Raw genomic sequence first — 22,495 nt, 5'->3', positions numbered from 1 at the left:
GAGGCTTGGGAGACAAAAGCCTGGGGACGAATGAAAAGAAAGCCTTGCTGTAGGGAGCAGCCGAACAGATGACAGAAACGGCACGCTGCAGAGCGACAATGCGAAGGGAGCGGGAGGGGGAGCCGGACGGTAAGTTCAAACGTGGCTTTGGAAAGCTCCGGTGTTTCCTAAAGGCTTCCAGGCTTTGAACAAAGAAGGCTAAGAAAAAACTGTAGGGGAAGTCCTGAGGTATAAAGGGAGAGAAGCAGGTACAGAGGGGGGGTTCAGATGGCACGGTCTCCTGGGCGATTCGAAGCCGGAGGTCTGTTTTCAGAATGAGACGGGGCTTTTCATGGTTTCAAGGTCACTTGCGGTCCAGATAGAAGACAGGAATGTAATTCTAGGTATCAGCAAAGCTTTAAGGCTTCTTATTTGGGAGAGAGAGAGAGAGAGAGACTGAGACTGCTTTGTTTCTTTATAATTTTTTTTTTGCTGGCTATCTTAACCACAGGATAATATGTTATCTATCATTCCAGTGTCTCTGTGTTGCTAGCCTGTATGCAGGAAATAGATTTGGGGGGCTCATCCTGTTTATACATTATACAGACGAGTGGCTCTGTTATGCAAAATGAAGTTCACTGTTATGTATAAGCTAACAAATGTTTGGTACTTTTATTCTCAGGCCAGGACAGAAATCCTGTGGTTTAACGGTTGCAATTGAAAAGAGGTTTACTGAAACACGGGATGACAAAGAAAGCACTGGAAAGAAAAGTTCTTCTATTTCTACTTTACTGGGTTCATGAAGCACCGTGATTTGAAGGACGGATTTGGACTACAGAGCTTGTATGAACTTTGGAAATCTACATATCAAATGAGGCACAGCCATATGTTTGCAATATATGCTGCATTTGCTGATGGGAAAAAAACGATCTGTTTTTAGAAGATGCTATTCTGGGGAAATCTAAAAGCCACATACATATATTTGGGAATGACTGGAATTTAGAGAAGAAACTTGAGAATTCTTCATGTTATCTCTACTTTGGATGCATTAATCTCATATAATAGCATGCAGCATTGTAAGTAGCAACTATAGTCATGGCATTGTGCAACCTTTTAAATGATGCATCATTGAGCTTTGCTACAAACATAGCTATATCTCTAAAGAGGATTTCCAGCAAAACAAGATCAGACATATTTGGATTGAAAGGTGCTTCTTGCCCAAAGATGCCACTGACTATTATGTGAAGGCATGAACAGATTTGTGGATTGCATTCTGTCCTGTGGCATAATTCCATGCAACGGGCACTTTGGTTTGGATTTAAGAATCTGTTGTCTTCAGTGAAACCTAAGATGTGCCCTTGATTTGGACCTGTCTCAGAAGGTAGTCTGTAAAATGGCTCAGACCAGCTTGCTGCAGGGGAAACAGTTTTATTGCAGAGAGTGGGTTTTTCACAAACTACAGCACTGCCTCCAGGAAAAGACAAGCTTCAGCAATAGCTCTGCCAACAAACCATCCATTGTGCTGAATTCTGGGTCTAATGCTTGTGTTGTCCCTGGCAAAGGTGCATCCTGGGGTGTATTGTTAGTAGGAGGTCCTGGTAGTGGCAAGACAGCAGTTTGCACTGAATTATTATGGCCAAGCTCACCTGCAAACTTACAAAGAAGTTTACATCACCAAGCACTAGCCTTCCATTTTTGTAGGGCACAGGACTCTGATACTCTTTGTGTGGGGAGGTTTATTAGAGGCTTAGTTGCCCAGATCTGTCAGAGTGGACTGATTCAGGGTTACGAGGACAAAGTGAGAGATCCTGCTGTTCAAAGTCTCCTGCAACCTGGGGAATGTGAGAGAAACCCTGCTGAAGCTTTTAAAAGGTAATAAATGACACTTGAGTATGTTTCCTTCATACTGCTTGATCAAATAAGGTGCTTTCATAAAAACAGAGAAATTGCTTTTCATGTGGGTGGTATTTTCTGCTTACAGGAATTGCTCAAATAAGCCTGTGGAAAAAAGTCCACATGGAAAGATAAATATTAGACATGGTATCCTGAGAAGTTGGTGTGAAACACATTCTAGATTGGCATCTTCTGATAACTCTGGGACTGGGAGTTGGGAGGGAAGAAGAAACATGAAAGGTAGTTAAAGATTAGAATGTCTCCATGGTTATATTGATAGAAGCCCTTGCTTTTAAAGATAAATATCTGTTCAAAGTTTTCTCAGTGGCTTTCTGGGAACTCTACAACAGTAGAGAAATACCAAACAAATTTGGCCGAGGTCATGTTGATCAAAGCATGCGCTCTGGTGCTATCTTGTTGATAGTTCATTTTCAATTATAGTTTATGTTCAAGTATAATTTGAAGTTTATTTAAGATAGGAAAGTGTTAAAGAATGTTGATGTTGCTGCCAAAAAATCTGAAATACCTTTTTTCAACTATAGTGTTGAAGGATGAAAAGCTGATGGGAGATTTTATTCCTGAGTAAAGGTGCTTCTACCCAAAAAACTGAAATTCTTCCTTCAGATTATGGAAATGGAAAAGCTAGCAAAGGTTGTGGTGAAAAATGAAGTAGTATCTTGAGCACATGTCATTCAATAAGTGCTGCTCTGAAACTTTACAATATTTGATGACTTTGTTTTATTATCTGTAAAATAAACAATATATGAAGTAGATTTTTGAGGCTATTTCATTGGAGTTGGATTTGCTGAGCCCTGGGCAATGTGCATACCTGTAAAGAACTTGCTTTTAAACAAAGTGCATCATTAACAATTTTTAATATATTAGGCTGTATAAATATATAAGTAACTTTCAGTGGTAGCATTCTTGATTTGAAGGCCTGCAGGAATACCTTTTTTATGACAACAGTGTGAGTGAATGCAGGATCATTATTGACAATGATGCATATTGAAACACTTGGTAGTCTGACTGTAAGTCTTATTGTTAAATCATGCACTAGATATAAATTTCATGCAAGTTAAAAGCATCATATTTGCAGTGTAACTACTGATTTTATAAGAAGCAACAGTGGATATTAAAAGCTTACTATAATTTGCCAAGGAGGACTATAAAGAATATAAGCCATGATGGCATTTTATCTTTTGTGAAATTTAAGTTGTAACCAGGGGAAGAAAACTTTCATTGGTAGCTATGATTTTTAGTTCTTTAATGTTCTAGATCACGGGTCCCCAACCCCCGGTCTGTGGACCTGTACCGGGCCACGGCATGCCAGCAACCGGGCCACACAAACAAAGCCCCATCTGTGGGATGCAGGCAGCACACAAAACCATGCCCACTCTGGTCCGTGGAAAAACCTCTCTCCACATAACCGGTCCCTGGTGTCCAAAAGGTTGGGGACTTCTGTTCTAGATCAAAGCTTACACCAGATGTTTTATGTTATAGATCCTATTAGCACTCCCCTGTATATTCACTGGTGAGGAATTGGGAATTTGTAATCCAAAGCACTTAGAAGGTATCATTGACCTTACTGTAATAAAAAATATTAGTGATGGAGACATGCATCCTTATATAATGCTTTCACAGTATATGAGAAATCATTGTGCACTTCCCAATGAGGAGAATTTCCCCCTCCAAATCAGAATGTAAAAGAACAAATAAATAGATGAACCCTAATACTTTCATTGTTGATGAGGAATAGTGTTTCCCCCCTACTTTTAGTTAATTCCATTCATGCAGAAATTGATGGGAGCGTCTCCTCTCCTCACTTACTTGATCCTTTATAATTGATTTCAGTTGAGTTATACAGGTCTTTCCTGGTGTAGCCTATATAAATTTTGCATATGTAGTCTTTTTGGACGTCTACAAATTTCATATATGGGTGAACATCAACTCCTAGAATTCCATGCATCTTCAAGCTGCCAAGATTGAGAAATACTGATCTATATGGAATGCTTGGACAGCAGTCTTCTAGACAATTGTATATGGAATTGGGTAAATGCCAGGTGAAAGAACTACCTCAAGTGGTGATCAACATCATAGGAATATTTGTAAAATAGTCTACAAAATTTAATAGATTGCCTTAATGGTTGTATTTTTCTATTGCTCAATTACTCCTAACATCTTCTGTGCATAGAAGCAGTCTTTTATTATTTATAAGCTAAATTATTTACTGTTGTTATCTGTTACTTCTTTTTAGAACCATTGTGACATCAACTTGATAAAAATCCTCTTGGAAAGGCTGTGCTACTTTTGTGATTCTACAATACTTAGCACAATAATGCTAAGGAAGTACTGAATAATAGCTATTTGTTTTTATGATATAATCCTGTTTAGATAATACTGTGGATTAAGAAAATGTAGGAAACTATGGTTTTTCACCTGAAGTTCCAGTAGAAGTATGGTGAATGATGAGGGGATATTGAAAGTTGCTAGTCAAACCATACAATAGGCTCTTCATCCCTAAGCGGTGAATGCGCCAACACTGGAAGTTTTTAAGAAGAAACTGGACAGCCATTTGTCCGAAATGTTATAGGGTTTCCTGTCTGAGCAGGGGGTTGGACTACTAGATGACCTCCAAGGTCCCTTCCAACTTTTATTATTATTATTATTATTATTATTATTATTATTATTATTATTATTATTATTATTATTATTATTATTATAATAGTAGTAACACTAGAAGAGAAATGGCATCTGGATTTGATACTCCAAGGTTATTGCCATTTTTGTGTCTTTTGCAATCAGAATCTCAAGAAGAGATTTTCTTTATCTTATTGATAAAAATACATGATACTTACATACCTTAAAAGCAGCAACAGTTATTATGGCTAGCAACATTGATGATGGACAAACTCAGGAGAATATCTCACACTGTATTTCAGAAACTGTTTCGCCAAAACCTAAGAATTGTTTTATTATTTCTGCTCCATACTAAAATCTTGGTTTCAGGTTATTGCAGCTGCAGTAAACAAAGCTGCAGCTTGAAGTTCTGCTTTTGAAATGCCTATAAAGTCAGTCAGTCAATCCTCTCTTTAATAAAATCACAAACTAGAAATGGAGTTTGAATCTTCAATTGTGGCACAACAAAATGAGAGTAATTTCTTTTTTGCACAGACATGCTAGAAATGTGAAAATTGTGTGCTTTAAAATGTAAATAAGAAGGTTTCCTAGAAATATATTTTAAGATTAACTTTATAAAAGAGGAGATAACAAAGGCTTGCCCATTAATGGGGCTGAGAAAGTAATATTTATACTTACTAATTTTCATAGTCCTATATGGAACATATTAATCTGAAAGTCCCAGTGATTTAATTTAATGCTTTAAAACACATAATACCAACACACATTATAAAGTACCATTATATGTAATCAGAAAATAATTTGAGCAGTTATCATTCTCCAATTTATCTTTTATGTACATTTGTTATATCATTCCCAACCTTCAGTACTGGGTGAAAATCCTGGAGTTGAAGTCCTAGATCATATGAGAGCATAATGTTGTGGGAAATTTCTTTATGTCTTAGTTTGCTCACATGGGAATTTCCAAATGTGTGGTATTAGTGCAGATATGTTCAATTTGTTTAGGCTAGTCCAAACATAGTAAGACTTGTACCTGTGTGGTGGGAATCTTCACATGTGTTTATATTCTGAGAGCAAGTCTTTAATAACTTTCCAACAGAGATAATAAAATGCATTTACATGCCTTAAGTGCTCCGATGACATTTAGGAAAATCCCTTCAACTTGGTGAGAAAATATTGTTAGCCAACTACAGGTCTCTTTAGAGCTGCTAGTAGTAGATGTTCTTTGAACTGGACAACTATACTGGAATCATGAGCAGCGTTTCTAAGTACATTCAAAATGCAGGATTATGTTTCTATTCAGCTACTTGAATATGGTGGAATTCAGAATAATAAACTTACCTAGAAAGAAAATATATGGATATGCCATGTATAACTTCTATAATTATGTAATTTTAATTTTATTCATTTTATTCATTTTTAACTCAAGATGGCGAACCTATCTAATACTCTTTCCTCCTGCTATTTTCCCTTCAACAACAACCGGATGAAGTGACTTGGGCTGAGAGAGAGTGATTGGGTCAAACTCACCCACCCAGCTTTCATGTCTAAGGCAAGACCTGAACTCACAGTCTCCTGGTTTCTAGCTGGGTGCCTTAAACACTAGACCAGAATGGTTCTGTCAGGTTCTGATTGCTGTCAGATGAAAGAGGTTGTATGAAATATATTATTACTACAGGTCATGTAAGATCCAGTTTCCTAAAATGATTCTATGTATGTGTTGTTGTTGGTGGTGCATTATAAGATTCATTGGCATGATCTAGGTTGTAGCTTGAAAAGAAAATCTATAAATAGCAAGTCATGTATTTTAAAGACATGTCTGTACCAAAGCAGTTCATATATTATGTGGTTTTGTGAAGGGTAGTTTCCTGACTAAACTACAATTTGCTGGGTGTGCACAATATGCTCCTATCAAACAAATCATATTATAGAGGAGTTTGATACCATATTATAGTGGTGATTTCTTAAGGTCTGTATATATTGAACTGGTAAGGCTCAAGTCTCAGTCTATATATGGGCTGCATACACTGAAAGTGTGATACAGTCTTTAAAAGTGAGCAAAACTTCTAGATTACAGTCACTTTAAAGATAGGTGTAGATTTTTTTTTAAATTGAAATGTTTAGTATACTATGTTCTTGAGTCATTCCATCATATATCTGTGGGGCTTAAGTGCCTTTGTATCTATTATATTTTAATTAGTACACCTGACCAACAGTTGCTCAATGTCTGTGAATTCAAATAAAGCAAAACACTTTGAAGCCTTTGTGGCCTCCAGAGATTGACAGCCAGCTCTGTCATAGTATGTTGAAGGAGGGAAAATGGAGTATGAAGTTATTCAGCAAGATTTGGATGGGAAGCCAAGGTATAAAAGACAAGACCCTTTATGCACAATTGTAAAGTGCTTACTTAAAATGCCTTTAATTGCAGACTGAAGTAAAAATGTGGAGGGGAAATGTTCTAATTACTATTGAATACGGTTCAGTTTGTCTATACATCACCTAAAATTTTATCCTTGGAGGAGTCAATTTTTAACTAGGGGACTCAGAATGAAGTATACATTTGTGGTACTAACTTGGTGATGGAATATATTACACATGAAAGACAATAATATCTTTGACAAAACTAGTATATTTTGGCTGCAATCCGATGCACCTGAAGGCAAGTACAGTGATAAGGCTTGGTTTGATAGAGAATAAATAGGTTGCATTGATTAGGTGTAAAAACCATTGTTTTATGCAGAATCGAATTCCTTCAGATGTGCATATGTGTATTTCCTATGTGTTAGCAATAGCAATAACACTTAGACTTATATACCACTTCATAGTGCTTTACAGCCCTCTCTGAGCAGTTTACAAATATCAGCATATTGCCCCCAGCAATCTGGGACCTCATTTTACCAACCTTGGAAAGATGGAAGGCTGAGTCAGTCTTGAACTGATCAGAATCAAATTGCTGGCAGTCAGTTGTTCTAATATATATTTTTTTTCTTTCTCATAGTATTTTAGGTTGGTTCTTTCTACTATTTCAGGAGGGACCTGTTGGGTAAATATCACTTGGGCCAGACCTTGCTATAAATGACAGATTTGAAATAGTGCCATGTTAGTGAGAAACAATTAAAAATATGTTTCACTTCACATTTAGTCCTCTCTATAAGAACTATTGCAAAGTGACATTTAACATAAAATAATTGGAGCAATGATATGCCTCAAATTGATAAGACATTTTTGTTCAGATCTTTTTTTTAAAACAAGGGTTTTTTGTATACTGATTTTGCAGTTTCACAGGTCTTTGCACAAACCACACAGTCATACATACATATATTCACACAATATTATTAAATCTTGTAACCTCAAAATGACTGTTTTACCTTCTGGCTTCAGAGTTTGGGACAAAGTTCTGAATAAAATCGGTGCAAAAGTGTGCTTTTTGAAAATAATAGCTTTTTGAAGACTAATGAGTAACTTCTACTTGTAATTTCACACAAGCACTCACTGTTTTGTCTACATTAGTAACATTTAAATAATTGGTTCAGAAAAACTACATTTTACACCAACTAGATAAGTTGATAATTGCAATAAAATACCTTACAGCAGTGTAATTTAAGTTCTAATAGTCTGCAGTTGCAATGTCATTCTAATGTTATTGTGCCATTGCAGTTTTGAATCAGTGTAGCTTTGTCAGTGAAGACTTAAAGCACTGACCCCCAAACTTTTGGGTACCAAGGACCAGTTCTGTGGAGAGAGGTTTTTCCACAGACCAGAGAGGGCATGGTTTCATGTGCTGCCCGCATCCCGTGGCCCAGTTTCTGGCATGCTGAGGACTGGTAACCACTACTTTAAGGTGTGTGGGGGAAGATTTTGAATCCTTTGATTCTTAGTTGCCCCTTTGCAAATTCCCACCTTCCCAATGAAACATAAATTTAGTAGTTCTAACGAACAGAAATTCATACGAGATACCTTTTACCCTCTTGTCTTTTTATTTGTTTGTTTGCTTGCTTCTGTCTGCACGTGCAACACAGGATAACTAAGTCAAACTGTATCAACAGAAAGTTACAGCTTCACATAATCATTGGCCAGTAAAGGAACAGCTGTAAACGTCTGGATTCTGTGTGTTGCTATGGGACTGCCAAAGTGTGGGACGAATTTTTGAATTAACACTGAATCATACAGATGTGGATTTCTGGGTTAAAAGGTCTCTTGAGTAATTGTAAGCAAAGTGCTCTAAGCAAAAACCAGTTATTTGCGTTCCACAGTATTTCATGTCTTGACATCCTTTTTGTTTTTAATTCTTTTTGTTTTTAATTTAGGGAGGTTGAAGGAATGAAGAGAAGTAGAGAAATCTATTTAAATTTATATTCCCTATGTGTTATATAGTGATTTCGTTTTTAAGAAGATTCTAGATGTGAGAGTATATAATGCAGATACATTAAAGAAATGTTATGATGCACTTTCAAGCTGCAGTTGCAAAAACAAAAACCCCAAAGCCACTCCTTGGCTTCAAGTTTGCAGGAAAAGAGGTTTATTCTAATCTTGGTTTCTTGCACATTTTGGTCTTCAGATTATCAATTCGTTTTGGCTTTTGAAAAAATGTATAAGCAACCCACTCTTCTTTTTTCTTCATCATTATCTTGAAAGGTATCCCAGAGCAATCTTCCTTCATCTTTTTAATTACCAAATTTTTCAGAATGTCATTCTTGCAACAATATTTGGCATGAAGAAGAACTTGGACAATTAGAAATAAGCCATCTTACTTTGTGTTTTCTGCTTTTATTTTATGCTAGTTTGGACAGTTTGACAGAAATGAATAAGAATTGCACCCTAAGTTGTATGGAATTGTACATTAGAGACATTGTAATACCTATAATACCAGAGCAGTTTTGTTACCATTTACATTGAATAGACATTTTGAGGTCTGTTCTAACACATGTGAAAAAATAGCATGCAATAGATTAACTTATTATGTAAAAATCTAAAAGTTAACTTTAAACTTTAAAACTTTTCACTGTACCAGTTTCTTAGGAATTAGCCAGAACTGAGCCATATATCCATGTATAATTGCAGTGTTGAATGTTGATCTACAGTTTTATATTTGTGGGACATATTACCTGTTTGCTAAATTAAGACCTTAAGCATTGTATTGTATCTCATTAGTGACTTATCCCAAAAATTGTGATTGATGGCTGTTCAGAATGGACTTTGACCATCACTATCGAACAATTATAGCCAGATGACCATATTGCTTATGGCAGTCCTATATCGCTGATCAGTTATAATTGTAGAACTTCAGATATTATTACACTATGGGTCCTTGCATATTCTACTGCTTTTATGTAGGCAGGCTCCTTATGCACACCAGTATTGCGATGGCCTTGATTTTAACATCATGATGACTTTGCTATTTTAAAATCATTTTCCCTTTTATAAATGTGTTTTATTTAAGAGCTGACATCATATATGTTGTAGAATTTAATTATCAGTGTTATTGCAATTTATGCTACACTTGATCTGCACCAATTTCTTAAATTATTTATTAATAAATTATTATAGTAAGAGTGAACCATAGTAAAATGGACTATTTTACAACATTGACAAAATAGTTTATTTGTGTTAATTTATGATTAGACAGTATTACATTAGAGAATCTGGCCAAAGAGTAGCAGAGTGAAAGAAATGTCTAATTAAAATATGTAAAAGAGAGGGTGATGTAACTAAGGTAGAAATAATAACTGATAATATTCTAATGTAATATTCTGGAAAATAGCAGCAGCCTTCAGCTCTGGGATATCATCAATTGAACTAGCATTTTCTGCACAGAAATAATTTGATTTAGTATGGAGCCAAGTCCTTCTGATTAATGATGATGACTTGGTTTCTACCCCAAATTTACTAAATGAAAACTTAGGCTGATCAAAATCTTTCCATCTAAAGATGAGAAAGAGTAGAAATGATGCAATCATAATGTTTTCTAAGGTGGTGTTGGGGGTTTGAATGTAGAAATTTTGTAATTACAAATATCTCATCTATAGAAAAACATTTTATAGTTTATGATTGCTGTAAACCAGGGGTCCCCAACCCCTGATCCACAGACTGGTACCGGGCCGCGGCATGCCAGCAACAGATCCACACAAACAAGCAAAGCCCCATTCGTGGAATGTAGGCAGCACACAAAACCATGCACTCTCCGGTCCGTGGAAAAAACCTTTCTCCACAGAACCGGTCCCTGGTGCCCAAAAGGTTGGGTACCTCTGCTGTAAACTATAGTTGCTGTATTAAGTTTTTGTTTCAGACTCTGATGTGCGTGAGAAATTTGATTTAATAGATTTCTCTGCTAGATCTCCCATTTCACATATCCATTAAGAGAGAAGTGTCTAATTGCCATACATGGTAGTGCTAAATATTGCTATTGATATAAATCAAAATGGTATAGACAAAAAGAATTTGGCTTGCTTTAGCATATATTATAATCTAGAGAAGTACTTGTGACTGGAAGAGGTCAAATAAGAGATTTTGAATTGCATGTTACCATAAATGGAAAGATGTTGTATCTGCTACAATGTTCCATTTTAAAAGCATGTCATAATAAACTTGTATTTCTCTATTGTTACTGACTGTTTTAGTATAAGTTTCAGGATTTTAAATGACTTGTGTTTAACATCTTAATGATTTGTGAAGTGATAAAGAGGTATATTTAAAACAGACTACAGCTAAAGCAAATGTTTATAAGGCTATATTGCTAGTAGATTATTATGGAACACTGAATTCATTAGCTATTGTTGCTATATTAGTTTTCAGAAGTATAGTTTTACATATGATCTTATTACCTTGACTATGTTAGCTGTGAGTATTCAGAAAAAAAAACCTCAGTACGGATAAAAGCAGACTCTTGTGCAGTCAGGAAGGGAGGTATTCTAAGAAATACCTCTTCCTCCTAGTGTCTGCATCTTCAATTCAACAAAGTAGACTATTTTTATATTTTAGCAGGACATTTGCTGTTGTCAAAAAGGTTGTGCATAATTCTGTGGAATATAGATATAAATAGTTTTTGCCTGTTAAATTATATAAAAGACGTTTCCATAATAATTCAAGGTTGAAGTATTGCAAATCCAAAGTAGCTCTTTGAAGATAGTCCGTAAACGAAGAGGACTCAGAATGTGGAGGCATGCTTCATGAGTTTTTACTTTTGGAAGTGTCATGCCATTTCCATGTGAAACAGTTATCCTGGTCGCTCATTGCCTTTGCAAACCAAGTGAAGCTGCTGGCTTTGATGAACAAACTGTGTCCAGCTTACACGCAAACTATCACCAGAACAAAGTCCATCCCCCACTCTCTGGTCGTTAGCAAGTCACCTTTTACTGTTCCCCTTTAGATGTGTATAAAATCAACAATAAACTCTGCTTCTTTTTTCCTACATTGAAATCTTTTGTGAGTGGAGAAGAAAGTTTCTGATATGTTCCTTTCTTTTTATAGTTGAGGAAGGTGCTTAAAGCATATTTATTCCTCTATTACATGATGCTTGAATGTAACTATTCTATTTTCTTTTTATCTGTGACAGGTTAATATGTGACTTTTAAAAATTCTACATTTGTAAAATTGGCATTGTTAAAGTAGTAGGTGATATATATGAAAGGAGAGAGTAAGCTAAAGATGATTCGGGTTCCTGGGAGAATGGGCATGGAGCAAATGAGAGAAAATTTAGATCTCCCACTTGGAAGATAGAAAAAAGAAAATTTGACCTACTGAAGAAATTTCTAACCTTTCCCAGAAATAGACCCTGTGTTGATATTGATCGGATCAATTCCGTCAATATCTCATTCCCCCAGAATAGGGAAAAAATATAATATAGTTTGGAAGCTAATATCCATAGGTTTTCTTCTCACTTCAGTCAGTTGAAAGGAAAATTTTAAATTAATAGAAAACAGAAAATGGAGTGGAAGCGGGCAAAGCTTATTTATCCCCTACTAGTGTAACGGATGTTGAATAATGCACCTCTTACCATTTGCAATATCTTACTCCCAAATGTTCAGATTGTTTTTCAACAGTTCAGGGAACATAGAGTTGCAACAACTACACCAAAACTTTCTAACCATGTTCAGCTTTAAAAAAAAAAAAAGCCTCTGAGAAGTTTAAGTCACAGATGGAATATAGTAAACTAAGGCAGTTTGTGCCTATCACATTCTTAGAACTATTTTTTTTAATTTTATTTTTTTATTTTATTTTATTTTTTAAAAGGATGAAAGCTGTTTTTTGGGGACACAAACTACACCTTCTCCGCTAGGTAAAGCCATCATTGCATGGTTTATTCCTGAAAAAAACTTCTTTGAGGATTAAAAAGCTGCAGTAACCGCAATTAGAAGGGATCTTTTTTTCTTTTTCTATATACTTTTATTCCGCTTTATGTGTATGTTTCATTGTATCTTAGGGAAATCATGATTCAAACAAATTGTTAAACCAAAAAAGTATCTAGTGATATACAGTGAGTGGTGCTTGGGGGTAAAGGACTCATCTATAGAAATAGCAACTACTGAGAAGATGTGTCTTGGAAATGATTGCTTAGATTCTTATGCATTTGTGACAGACATATTAAAATTTATTACATATTATTTTTTTCCAATCCCAGGATGTTCTAAAAGTTCAGTTGTTGTGAGAGTAATAAACAAATATCTTGGAAAAATGGTGTAAAAAGTAATTCATTTTGATTTGAAACTAACTTCCTATGAAGTTTATAGCAGGAATAGTTGTCCTATTGAATAACTTGTGAAATAGAATTCAAATCACATTGCAGTTAGAAACTACAAAAATAACTTTCTAAACGTGCTGAAACATAACTTTTGTAGTAGGATCTCTAGTTTGGGGGAGCTGATGGGAACCACAATCTTTAATTGATTTTTTGATTATGAGGCACCAAGTTGTTGTCAACGATTAGCAATCACGTAGACTGATCTTCTGCAGAATGTCTTCAATCTGGCACTTCATGTCACCCAGTGGTGTACTCATTGCCTCTATAATCAAGTTCATTCTCCTTGTTACTGGTTTTTCCTTTTCTTTTTCTTTCCATTATTCTCACGGGAGCACTGACATAATGTGTTCAAAATGTGATAATTTGTGCTATGATTATTTTAGTTGTTTATCTGACTATCCATATTATTCTCAAGAATTTTCTACACCATCAAAATTTACAAGCATCAATACTTTTTCTATCCTGCATAATATATATGTTGCTTTTTTAATCGCTTAAGCAAAAATAGTAATTATTTCTGTGTGGAACTGAGGAGAGACAGGTCACAATTGTCAGTATTTCTACTCAGATCTAATGTTGATGAGTGCTTAACAAACATCAGAATTAGTTAATTATAAGTAACAATGTGCTATTAAAAGAATCAGTTATATAGTCTGGTCATCTTTTTGTTGATAAGTTGCAGAAACAAAATGATGATGCCAATGTTGATATCTGAGCAAAATTACTCCACAGCATGGAACCTCTTAGCTTTGTTCAGTTAATTATATTCAACTATAGTTTAGTATAGTTTCTTTGCTAAAGGTGGTAATTTCCTAATCAATTTATCATTAGAGGGGCTTGAAACATCTTGCCTTCTGGCTTATTATGTTCAATCGATTTCCTTGGTTCTTTCCCAAGACTGGCAAATTTAACTAATTTCATTTAAAAAAATCTGTAGAGTACAGAGTATTTCCTGATTCCTTTCTATGATCAAGAAGTGGGATTAGACCCTATGATAATTTTTATAATGCAACAGCCGGCAATTCTACATAAATATAACAATCCAATGTCAGAAAGCAGTTCAGGAATCAGGACATATAGAATCAGGACATATAGAATACAGTGAACATCAATGCTAATCAGATATTGAAATATAGTCATAGAAGAACATCTTTACAGAGTGAAGGATAATAAAGCATTTAAATATTGTCTGGAAAGCTTATTAAATGGTATGTTTTTCTTCTGTAATCTGCCATAATGGGTGGTGATCTAGTAATTTCTTCAGAGCCAGTTTGGAAACAGTGAGTTCTAGTCACACCTCGGGCACAACCCAAGTTATCTTGGGCCAGTTGCAGACTCTCAGCCCTAGGAAGAAGGCAATGACAAACCACTTCTGAAAAAACTTGCCAAGAAAACTGTAGGAACTGTAGGAACTGGCTCAGGCAGTTGCCAGGAGTTAAAAATTGATTCAAAGACACACACAACACAAAGATTTTTCCCATGTTTCCAATAACGTGAAGCAGAAAAGAGCTTCTCTGTGGGTTCTAACATGGTATTATATTATTTTGAAAGCATTCCCTCCACCTAGTTAACGTTTGTAGTCTTCTGAATTTTTTAACTTTGGTTTTTCACTTTTAACCTATACATTTTAACCTTGTTCTTCATCTTGTTTTTAACTGGGCTTCTAGTCATGTGTTCATATTATTCATATTGCCGAGATTTTGATATAAGATGGGTGGGTGTATAAATGTTTTAAACAAATACTACTATACCTGCTGCTGAATCTTGATAGTTTATCGTGTTTCCAAACTGCTTATGGCTTTTAATGACTTCATTTTCCCTTGAATGAAGGTATTGTCAGAGCACGCAGTTATCTTACAACAGGTATTATTAATTCTGCATATTACTGACAACTGTGCATTTGCCAAATTGTGCACTGACTGCCTTTTCTGTACTGATTTGAGGACAATCTAATGTAGATCATTACTAGCAGCTAATTATTTCTGCCTAAGAATGGTCATAGTTATGTGGCAGGGCAGTTGAAGCTGGCCAAAATCAATTTAGGCCACTGTGGCTGTTATTATTATATCTTGTTAGAAAGGAAGCTGGAACTTTTATTTTCTGAAAGACTGTAATTCAGTTCTCATAATTGGAAGTTATTACACACAAACTGTACACTTGATTGTCTTCAAGAGTTCAATGTTTGATTTGTTTTTTCAATCAGCTGGTCTCTGGCTATATTAGGTATACAATTTCCAGAAGTCTAAATTAGAGTGACTAATACCTGCTTCAAGTTATAAATAATGCTAGTGCCAATCTATAACTCTTGCATAATAAACAAATTGTAAAAAATTAGGAGTCCTCAACAATATCAAGAAAATATTTTAATGTGTATAGTAAGGATATTTTTGTCCACATAGATGCAAGTTCCACTCACATAATTTCTAATAATGTGACAGAATGTATTTATTGGACAAATTCCAAAGAGGCTCTTTGTGTGCTATGTTTACATGTTGAACTCCCTTTCAAAGTTTAAAATAGCTTCTTTTTTACAATATGTTTGACTACTTTAGAAACTCTTTTGAAGTATCTGAATATCATATATTGAAGCAGAATTGGTGTAGAAATGCAGAGTTAGCTGGGAAAGAAGAGCTTCTGAAGCAGCAATAAAAGCCTGGAAAAATTGCAGATACTTTAATTATTTGAAAATAGATGCTTCTCACATATTTGTGCATGTTCTTTTTAAGCCATTGCTTAGCCCTGGTATTATGTGTACACACAATGATTTTTATATTTCTTCCTTTTTTGTTTCAGGTGCATTTTGCTTCCACTTCTGGGAACCAAGAGCCCCCAACAAAGTTATTTTCTCTTGGTGGATTCAGTAGATGAGGGGTGCAATATTGCTGAAGGTGACCAGACCTCTACAAGCTTATCTGGAACTATAGCTGAACTTCTAGCTACTCACTATGAATTTTTCCCCCCATGGTTGCTGCTCCTCTGTTCTGCTCGAAAGCAGAATAAAGCTGTCACAAAGTTGTTTACAGGTAAGTACATGTTTTAGTGACATAACAGTTATTTCTCATTTGTGCAGTGTTTTAAGAGGATTATATAAGAAGCAATATACAGAAAGTAGTATGAAGAATACTGTATATTAAAACATAGATAACTATACCATTAACTTATATGAACAATATATAGTCTTGGGATATGTACATTTTGTTTAGGATTTATATACTCCAGATTTTACAACAGGGAGCACACCTGACTAACCTTATTGTTATTTGACAAAAAGAACTTAAATGGGATCAGACTTGGTTTGTAATTAAATGTGAAATCACCAGGAAATCTTAGGATAATAGTCTAGATTGTTCTTACCAAAGAGCACCCTGGAAAAAGGCAATGGCAACTGACTTTCATACCAAGATTTTCCCATTTAGACCCCAGAATCAAACGTGAACTAAACAAATGTTCTGTTTAGTCTAAATATAAATGCAGGTATTCCACAACTTATGACCATATGTTTAACAATGTTTCAAAGTTGGAAAAAAAATAAAAACCTGTCCTCAAGGTTACAACTATCATATCACCCCAGCCAGTCATGTGATTGCTATTGGGGCACTTCGCAACCAGCTCATATTTACCATGGTTGCAACATCTTGTTACGTGATCGTGATTTGCAGCTTCTGACAAGCAAAATCAATTGGGTAGCTGGATTTGTTAAGCTTAACAACCATGTGACTTGCTTAATGACCCCAGTGATTCATTTAATGGCCACAGTAAAATTGGTCATAAAATTAGGTCCAGTCACATGATTACTTTCTTAACAACTGCAATCCTTAAAAACCAAAATTATGGTCCTAACTAACCATAATTTACAAGTCGTAAATCAAGGACTACCTACATTTGAAAAGTACTGGGTTTAAGAATGGTGGTACATAACATTTGTTTGTCTTTCTAAACATTCTAGATCTATTACTTTACATTCTAGGAATGGAAATTGCATTTTGCAAGTTTATTGAATGGGTGTAGCTGCATTTGATTATGGGAGTGCTGTTGGCAAAAGCTATTGGGAGTCTTCTACAACTTGTTGTTCCAGTCTTGACTGACTTGTAAGCTTATTTTGTCACTCTGCTGCTATTGTTCCTGAGACTTTTCTTAAATGCAAAGAAGTGTAAGCAGTGGCTTTCTAGCTTGCCTACAAAGTTGCTTATTTTAAGAAAAAGGACTTCAGAAAACCTCTTTTTTTTTTAAAAAGGCAAATTAGTAAGACAATATGTTTATTTTTCTATGTTAATGACACACCTAATATCTAATTGGCACCAATGCTTTGGTAAAAAAATGTTTTGGTAAAAAAAATGTTCTGGTAAAGGAAAAAAAGGTGTGGGTTGGGGGTACTGGGAAAGAAAAGATTGAAATAACTCCCTATGACAGGAATTCATTTTGTTTTGTGTTGCATTTCTTTCTTTCTTGCGTTTTTAAGGAATTATTTTTCTATTCTCAGAGCAAAAGTTCACAAGTTGAAATGAATGAATCATAATTAAATTTCTAAAACAATAAAATGTCTGGGTCCAAATATCAGATAGGTTGATTTAGCTAATAAAAGAAGAGAGGAAGACAGTATCTGGTCCTCTTAACTTTACTTGAATTGCTTTACAATTATGTAGTAGAACTTACGGAATCTAAACAAACATTTTGCATAATCATGTCTTGGTGTATATGTATATATGCATATGGTTAAACAAGATTTTCCTTAAAACTACCCGCAGCTATTTTAGCTTTGCCTCAATGATGAAGTGTAAGAGTGAACATACAAAGCTATGCAACATGCTCATTCATGCTTCCTGTTGCTTTTTGTTTTACCTTTGCTATTTGTCTCTATTGCATAACTTTCTTACCTTATCCTACTTCACTATTACAGAGAAAAATGCTTACATATATATACATCTGTCCTCAAATACAATACAAGATCTTCAATTTTTTAGAAATCTGGAATAAGCCAATTTATTTGCAGAAGATAGATAAGAAACTCCAGTGGCTTAATGACTCTACCTGAACCTTTTCTGTTGTAGAGATGTACAATCAAAGCTTTCAAGAGTATCTTCCAAAATTATGTCTATATGCAAATCTTAATATAAGTGAACTATGTCAACCAAGGTGTTGGGATAAGCCATGAAATATCAGGAGATCGATGATTATCTATTGAACTATTGGAGGCCATAGAAGGCTCCTAAATATCATTTGTACATTTAATAGAACAATCTTATGTTGGGGAGGAACTAGGACAGTGGGGAAGTAGTGTTAATTGTTGGACAGAATTAAGAAATAACCTGGTGAATTGTGGAACAGATTCACTGAGTTTGGGAAAGGTTCTCTGGTCATGTGTTTTCTGACCAGATAATATGTGTTTGCTAAGCGCAGAGAGAGAGGTCTGTCTCTCTGAAGGCCCGCAATGTAAGAGCACCAATGAGAAAAGGACACTGGCAGCTGTCCAAGAGGAGATGTGGTGGGCTGCCCTTCAGAAGGATAAGAAAAACTATACTTGTCAATAGTCATGCAAACATTAATGGAAGATTTAAATTAAAGTGGGGAGAGATATGCAACGACTCAGTGGAGAATGCTGGGCATTGAGAAAATGGCTGTATACCATAATTGTGGAGCCACTAGTCCAGGCATGTCAAAGTCGCGATGTCACGTGATGTCGTGCAACGTATCGGGCCGGTTTTGCTGGCAATGGGGTGGGCACGGCTTCCATATGATGTGTCCGGCCTGTGGGCCGGCAATTTGACACCCCTGCACTAGTCAGAAAGCAGTACTTAAAATCCAACACATCAGTGCTAACTAGATAGATTTGTAAACAACAATCTTTCTAATCTTCAGTGTCTATACACTATTGCCCAGAGAATACATAACAAGAAGACAGAAGTAAATACTAAACTGGGAAATCAAATATTGCTTGGTTAAAAGAAATCTCGTGGGATGAGAATCAAGATTAGATAACACTAGTGAAAAGATAAGGCTTGTTCAAAAGATATATACCCTATAAAGAAGGAGGCAAAATAGCTCTGTATGTATAATAGCAATAGGCTTGTGAACAAATGTATGCCCCCAAACTGGAAATCTTGTTGAAAGCATCTGCATCAAATTAAAAAGAAAAAGAAATAAATCTGACACTGTTGTAGAAATTTGCTGTTGACCAGTTACCAAAGCAAAGGAAGAGGACATTCAACAAGTTGATTTAGGCAATAGTAGTAATGATTTAGGCAATGATTCTTAACAAGATTAAGAAAGCCTTAAGAAAGTCCAGCTTTAATTCTTTTTTCTCTTGCTGCCAATTTCTTTTTTTTTTTTTAAAGAAGAAATTATGGTGCCAGTTATCTTAAATTTAATACTAATGAGCAGAAAATAATCACTGAATAGATGGAAGGTATTTAGCATCTTGTGAGAGCACAGCAATATCAATGCAGCATAGAATTGTTTGAAATCTGGAAGAAGAAATAAGTTGGTAAATGAACTTCCAAAACCGGATTCTAAAAACATATGTACAAACATATTCCTTATTAGAAGAAAATATGAAAAAAGCTTTTAAGGGCTTCAATAGATGAACTGTAGAGTACATGTTATAATTAGATCCAGTTTAGTGCAGTGATGAAGTGACATAAAACTTAAGTCCTGGTCCTGTCCAGCCAGCGGTGATCTTGGGCCAAACCCATATATTCAGCATAAGGAAGGAGGCAACAGTAAAGCATTTCTGAAATCCTGCGAAGAAAACTACAGGCAGTAGTTCAGGTATGTGTGAGATAGATAAGTAGATCACAGATAAGTTGAGAAACAAAAAATAAAATAAAATAAAGAAATTGACTCAAGATCTGATACAAAAGGAAGAATAAAAATCGGCAGCTTATTGTTATAGTAAAGGAGCCAGAAAATCCAAACCTCAGAATAAGATGAGGCTAATAAACGCTCTAAAGTACTGAAACAACAAAGATCACCAAACTGAAATTAAAAGACAAAAAAAAATAAATAGCTGATTTTGAGGAAAAAATTAGAACGAGCTGTGAAACAGATGTGACTTGCTTTCCCTGTAAGATTAGTGATAATAGACTTTATTAAAGAACCAATCTTTAGGAACAGATTTTCACTTTTGAAATCCTTACATTAACATTCACCTTTAAAAAAAAACTATGCTATGGAACATTCAGTCTTGTGGAACAGCATCCATTTACTCTAGCTTGCATATCAAGTAGCATCCCATATTTAAACTTTATTAAATGAAAAACCACAATTTTGTGGTAATAAATATTTGTAGACAACCATATGGTCCAACTTTGCATTAGAAAATTCCAAGTGACTTTCCTTAACTTAGTCTTGTATTCTCTATCTTGTCAGATTGTCAGATTGTATTCTCTATCTTGTCAGATTAAATTTGCTTTACATATGATATTTCTTCAATAACATTTTTTGGACATAGTCTGTTCATAGAAACAGACATTATTATAGAAACGGTTGATATTGTGGCTACCATTTTCTGATTCCATTTTTTAAAAGTCTCCTTCACTATTTTTATTGTCATAAGGATCTTGTAAGAAATTCTCTACCAAAATCCTTTAATCCTGCCTAGTGTACAATTCTTGAAATCATAAAGTTATTTATGTTGTGTCTTATAAAAACCAAAACAGAATTTATTTCCCATGAGAAGTTGTTTGTACTTTATAATTAATTCCAAAATCTTACTATAAATTTCAATATTTCAATTTTATCTGAGCCCTTAGTCAATGTATAACTTTTTAAGATCAAAATTTTATTTAGTTTTTTGCTGTTTATATCAGACTTTAAATTATTAAGCTCATAATTAGTGTTTTTTCATTCAGGAATGAAGACAGACTCACTAGGTGTTGTCATGCACAAGGTCTCTATTAGTTAATGAGTTATTTATGAAGGTGATTAGAAAGTGAGAGTTGTATCCTTTAAAAATCTCCATTATGGTTGCAAACAAGATACCAAACAAAATCCCAGGCAAACAACATTCTGGGATGCATCACCAGAGGGATCACTAGCAGGAAAAAAGGGAGGTCCTAATCCTGCTGTATAGAGCTTTAGTTAGACCCATTTGGAATGGAGACCTCACTTTAAAAAAAGTAGGCTGAGTGAGCCCAGAGATGGGCAACAAGAATGGTAAAAATCTCAGGGACAAAATATATCAGAGACTGGAGGAACTGAATATGTACAACCTGAAGGTTAGAAGGGAAAGAGGGGGACATGATTGAAACCTTTCAATATATTAAGAGTATAAATACTTTTCTAGAAGGCAGTATTTTCAATATTAAACAAAAATCAAGAACATGGGCCTTAGTCGCAAGCTGACAGGAGGAAAATTCAAAACTAATGTTAGACAGTATTAGTTCATAGAAAGAATAGCAGAAACCGGGACCTAATTTCCAACAGAGGTAGTGGGTCAGTTATCAGTAACTGAGTTTAAACATGCTTGGGATAAACACATGTCCATTATCTGACAAAAATAAATAAAATAAAAAATTCAAAGAGCAAACTCTGGATCACTAGGTCTTTGTCTGCCATCAGTTTCTATGTTTCTGTAGTTAATTCCATTGTTTCCCATCGCTCAAACCCATGGAAACCTGTTGTCCACAGCATGTTTAGGCAATCTCCTGTCTTCTCCTTATCCTTCCAACCTGTCCTTATCCATAATAGTTCCAAGCAACTGATCTACTCACCAGTTCCTTGGTCTTTGTCACAATCAGTTCACTGCACCAGCCCTAGAAATTTAAACATTTTGGGTTTTTAAAAAAGAAGTTTGGTTTTTGTGACCATTATATAAAATATTTCCAATGTTTTAAATATTCTACACTAAAGATAATACAAAATTAGACAAAACTGAGCAGCCTACATAGATTCTTGTTTTCCCAAATCTAAATTGTAGATTGTCATTCTGGAAAAATCGGGCATGTCTTCACAAAAAAATAGGAGTAGGGCCTCTATCCAGCCTTAAAAAGCCTTTTCTATACAATATTTGACCAGCAGCAACATTTACTACACTTATCCAGGCATCTTCACAGCAAGTTCATTTATTAGAATTGTTTTGCTGATATATAAAGAGATTCATCTCTGAGGAATGTTTCAGTATTCCTAAGCACCAAAAGGTAGGCAGACCTTAAAAAGAAAAAGGGAAATTAAAACGTATGGTTCGTTCCAAACATACATAATGAGGGTATAGCTAACTTAATAATAATTGCATAATTTTGGTTGATAGAATTG

At 35.0% G+C, this 22,495-nt stretch overlaps 1 protein-coding gene across 1 annotated transcript in view; it reads left to right on the top strand.

Moving 5' to 3' along the window:
• Positions 1-1,326: 1,326 nt before the first annotated feature.
• Positions 1,327-22,495, top strand: part of ANKRD50 (ankyrin repeat domain 50) — a 31,502-nt gene continuing 10,333 nt past the window's right edge. The window contains exons 1-2 of the mRNA XM_015811495.1: positions 1,327-1,851; positions 16,040-16,269. Of these exons, the coding sequence (XP_015666981.1) occupies positions 1,373-1,851; positions 16,040-16,269 (709 nt within the window). The 5' untranslated portion in view covers positions 1,327-1,372. The remainder of the gene's footprint in view (positions 1,852-16,039; positions 16,270-22,495) is intronic.

The sequence above is a fragment of the Protobothrops mucrosquamatus genome, unplaced genomic scaffold, assembly GCF_001527695.2.
Source record: "Protobothrops mucrosquamatus isolate PMUCROS unplaced genomic scaffold, P.Mucros_1.0 scaffold_50, whole genome shotgun sequence".
Taxonomy (NCBI): domain Eukaryota; kingdom Metazoa; phylum Chordata; class Lepidosauria; order Squamata; family Viperidae; genus Protobothrops; species Protobothrops mucrosquamatus.
This window is presented reverse-complemented; position numbering and strand designations above follow the sequence as displayed.